The 3,054-nt window shown below is 43.0% G+C and overlaps 1 protein-coding gene across 1 annotated transcript; it reads right to left on the reverse strand.

Annotated features, from left to right (window-relative positions):
* Positions 1-278: 278 nt before the first annotated feature.
* LOC138890578 (uncharacterized) lies at positions 279-770 on the reverse strand. Its single transcript, XM_070173973.1, has one exon. It carries the CDS (start codon positions 768-770, stop codon positions 279-281), a length of 492 nt encoding a protein of 163 aa, XP_070030074.1.
* Positions 771-3,054: the final 2,284 nt, after the last annotated feature.

The following is a 3,054-nucleotide window of genomic DNA, read 5'->3' on the forward strand; positions in this document are numbered from 1 at the left end:
CCTATTTTTGAGATCCAAAGAAAGTTTTTTAGGCTCATAAGAGTACGAGCCCATTCCATGTAAAGCATTCACACACCTCATTGACATCAAGATTCAACAATACGGCCTCAAGAGGGTACTCCACCTTGATCATTGCACTGGTATCATCAATTATCACTGTTGTGATAAGGTCCACAAAAGAGCACACCTCGGTACTATTGGGCTGCTTCATTGACTTGCACACATGAAAAATCACCTTTTCATCACTCACCCGGAATGTGAGTTCCCCTGCTTCCACATCAGCTAAGGTCTTCCCTGTAGCAAGTAAAGGTCTTCCCAAAATGATAGGAACTATAATCAACCTCATAATCCAAGGTCACAAAGTCAGTTGGCAAGATAAACTTGTCCACCCAGACAAGAACATCGTCAATAATACCCAATGGTCTGTTCGTCGTTCTATCCGCCATTTGCAATCTCATGGAAGTCGGCCTTGGTTGCCTAATACCCAACATCTTAAAAACTGAGTAGGGCATCAAGTTGATACTCGCACCTAAATTATATAGATCCTTAGCAAAGTCCGCACTACCAATTGTGCAAGGAATGGTGAAAGCACTGGGATCTTCAAGCTTCGGGGCCATTGAATGCACTATTGCACTAACTTGGTGAATCATCTTTATAGTTTCGCAATCCATGGACCGCTTCTTTTTCACCAAGTCCTTCATTAATTTAGCATAGCCCGGCGTTTGCTCAAGAGCCTCCACCAAAGGCACATTAATGGATAAGCTCTTCATCATATCAATGAACTTTTTAAACGGATTCTCATTTTTCTGTTTCACGAGCCTTTGAGGATAAGGTGGAGGTGTCCTTGGCAAAGGAGCCTTGGATTTAGGCACAACCGGCTCCGGCATGTCTACTACGTGTTCCCTAGACGGGTTCACGTCATTTTGAGTTTCCACCTCGGCATCTTGAATATCAATCCTCGCTTCTTCATTTGCGTTCTCATCGATTACATTTTCAACCACCAAAGGAACTTCATCTTCTTGCAACTCAATAGCATCACTCAAAATTTGTTTTTGTTTGGAGGCATTCACATTACCGCCTCGTCCACTCCTTGTAGTTACCGCCATAACATAATTGTTCCCACCCTTCGGGTTCACTACTGTATCACTTGGTAGAGCATCCTTAGGGTGAGTATTCAAGGAATGTGAGATTTGGCCCAGCTGAACCTCTAAATTCCTAATTGAAGTATTGTGGGAAGACAATTGAGCATCGGAATCCGTACTCCTTTTCATCATTTGTTCGAACATCATTTCAATTCTCCCCATATCATTGCTAGAATAAATAGGGCCTTGGGATAGAAATGGGGGGTGGATTATTCGGTTGTTGGTACATTGGGGGCCTTTGAAAGCCTTGCCCCCGGTATCCTTAGTTGCCATTGTTCCATCCACCTTGATTGTTGTTACCACCCCATTTGTTATTGTTACCATTCCAATTTCCTTGATTATTTTGATTATTGTTCTAATTACCCCAGTTGTTGTTCCCCCAATTACCATTTCCATGTTATTGTTGATTGCCCCAATTGCCTTGGGGTCTCCATTGTTTTTGGTTGGAAGAATTGCCCCTTTGGCCTTGATAATTATTCACGTATTGCACCTCTTCACTCTGTCCATCATAACCATCATCTTGAAATCCACCACAATCATTGTCAAATTGCTCCGAATTCCCTTGATTCTGTTGACCTCTTTGTCTTCTTTTGTTGACAAGCATGTTGCCACCCTCCAGAGTATTCACTTGGCGAGGATTTTGAACTTGTTGCAACTGTGCCTTTACTAGTTGGTTCATAATAGTTGTCAACTCAGCTATAGCCTGCCCATGATCATGTAACTCCTTGTGCAAATGAGTGACCGTGGGGTCACCCTGGGGCATATTGGCTCTACTTTGCCAAGAAGAAGAACTGTCAGCCATCTCGTCAAGAATGTCACAAGCCTAATCATAAGACAGCTTCATAAAGTTGCCCCTAGCAAGTTAGTTCACTATGCATTGGTTTGTTGTGTTAATGCCTGTGAGCACGTGATTTTTGTTTCGCACGACAATCGCTCCAAAAGGAAGTAAAAAAATAATAATTGGCTCTGTTGTACAAATTTTGGATTTCTGTGCGGCACCTTGTTAATTTATTTGTGACTTCGGCCCATTTTTATTTATTTACTTTATTAAAACAAAATTCAAAAAATATATATGTGTCCTGCATAATTCGAACCGTAATCCGGTCGTTAAATAGAAAATCATGAATAGGCATCTTCGTCCGTGATTTTATCTTTTGTTTAACTTTACCTGTTTTGAGATATTTTAGTGTGCAAATAATTGTATCGAGTGTGTATTTAATTTTAATTTGATTTTTGGTTTAGTTTTGTTTTAAAATAAAAAGGAAATAAATAAAAAATATATATAAAGAAAGGACCCCTTCCCTTCCGGACTTGGGCTAATTTTAACAAAATTGGCCCAAACAAACAGCCCAAAACCCAGGCCTGCCCGGTCCAACACCACCTGATACCCAGGACATCCAAACGACGACGTTTTAGCCCAGTGTGATCTGGGCCGTTGATCTCAGATTGATCAACGGCCAAGATCAATCCCCCGTAACCCACCAACAAACCCGACCCGTCTCACCCGGACCGACCCCAAACCTTTATCCTTGAAACGACGTCGTCCCTGTTTAGCCAAAGGATCCTGGCCCTTCATCTCATCTCATCCAACGGCCAGGATCCATTTGCTCACTAACTATATAAACTCCTAACACTACCCTGCCCCCTATCCAAACCCCAGCCTTCATCGTCTTCACCATAATCCCCAAACCCTAGAGCCGCCCCTGTACCCCTCACCATGAAAACCGGCGGCACGGACGCCGGTGACCTCGCCCCTAACACCATAGAACCCCCATGCCATCCTGAACCCAAATCTACCAACCACACACTTCGAATCCTATCCCACCTTCTCGAATCTTCATTTGAAGATTCGAGTCGGAACCTAATCTACACCGATCTGCCTTAAACTCATACCAGACACCCCCAGACCCCC

Source organism: Nicotiana sylvestris, chromosome 4 (genome assembly GCF_000393655.2).
Source record: "Nicotiana sylvestris chromosome 4, ASM39365v2, whole genome shotgun sequence".
Classification (NCBI taxonomy): Eukaryota; Viridiplantae; Streptophyta; class Magnoliopsida; order Solanales; family Solanaceae; genus Nicotiana; species Nicotiana sylvestris.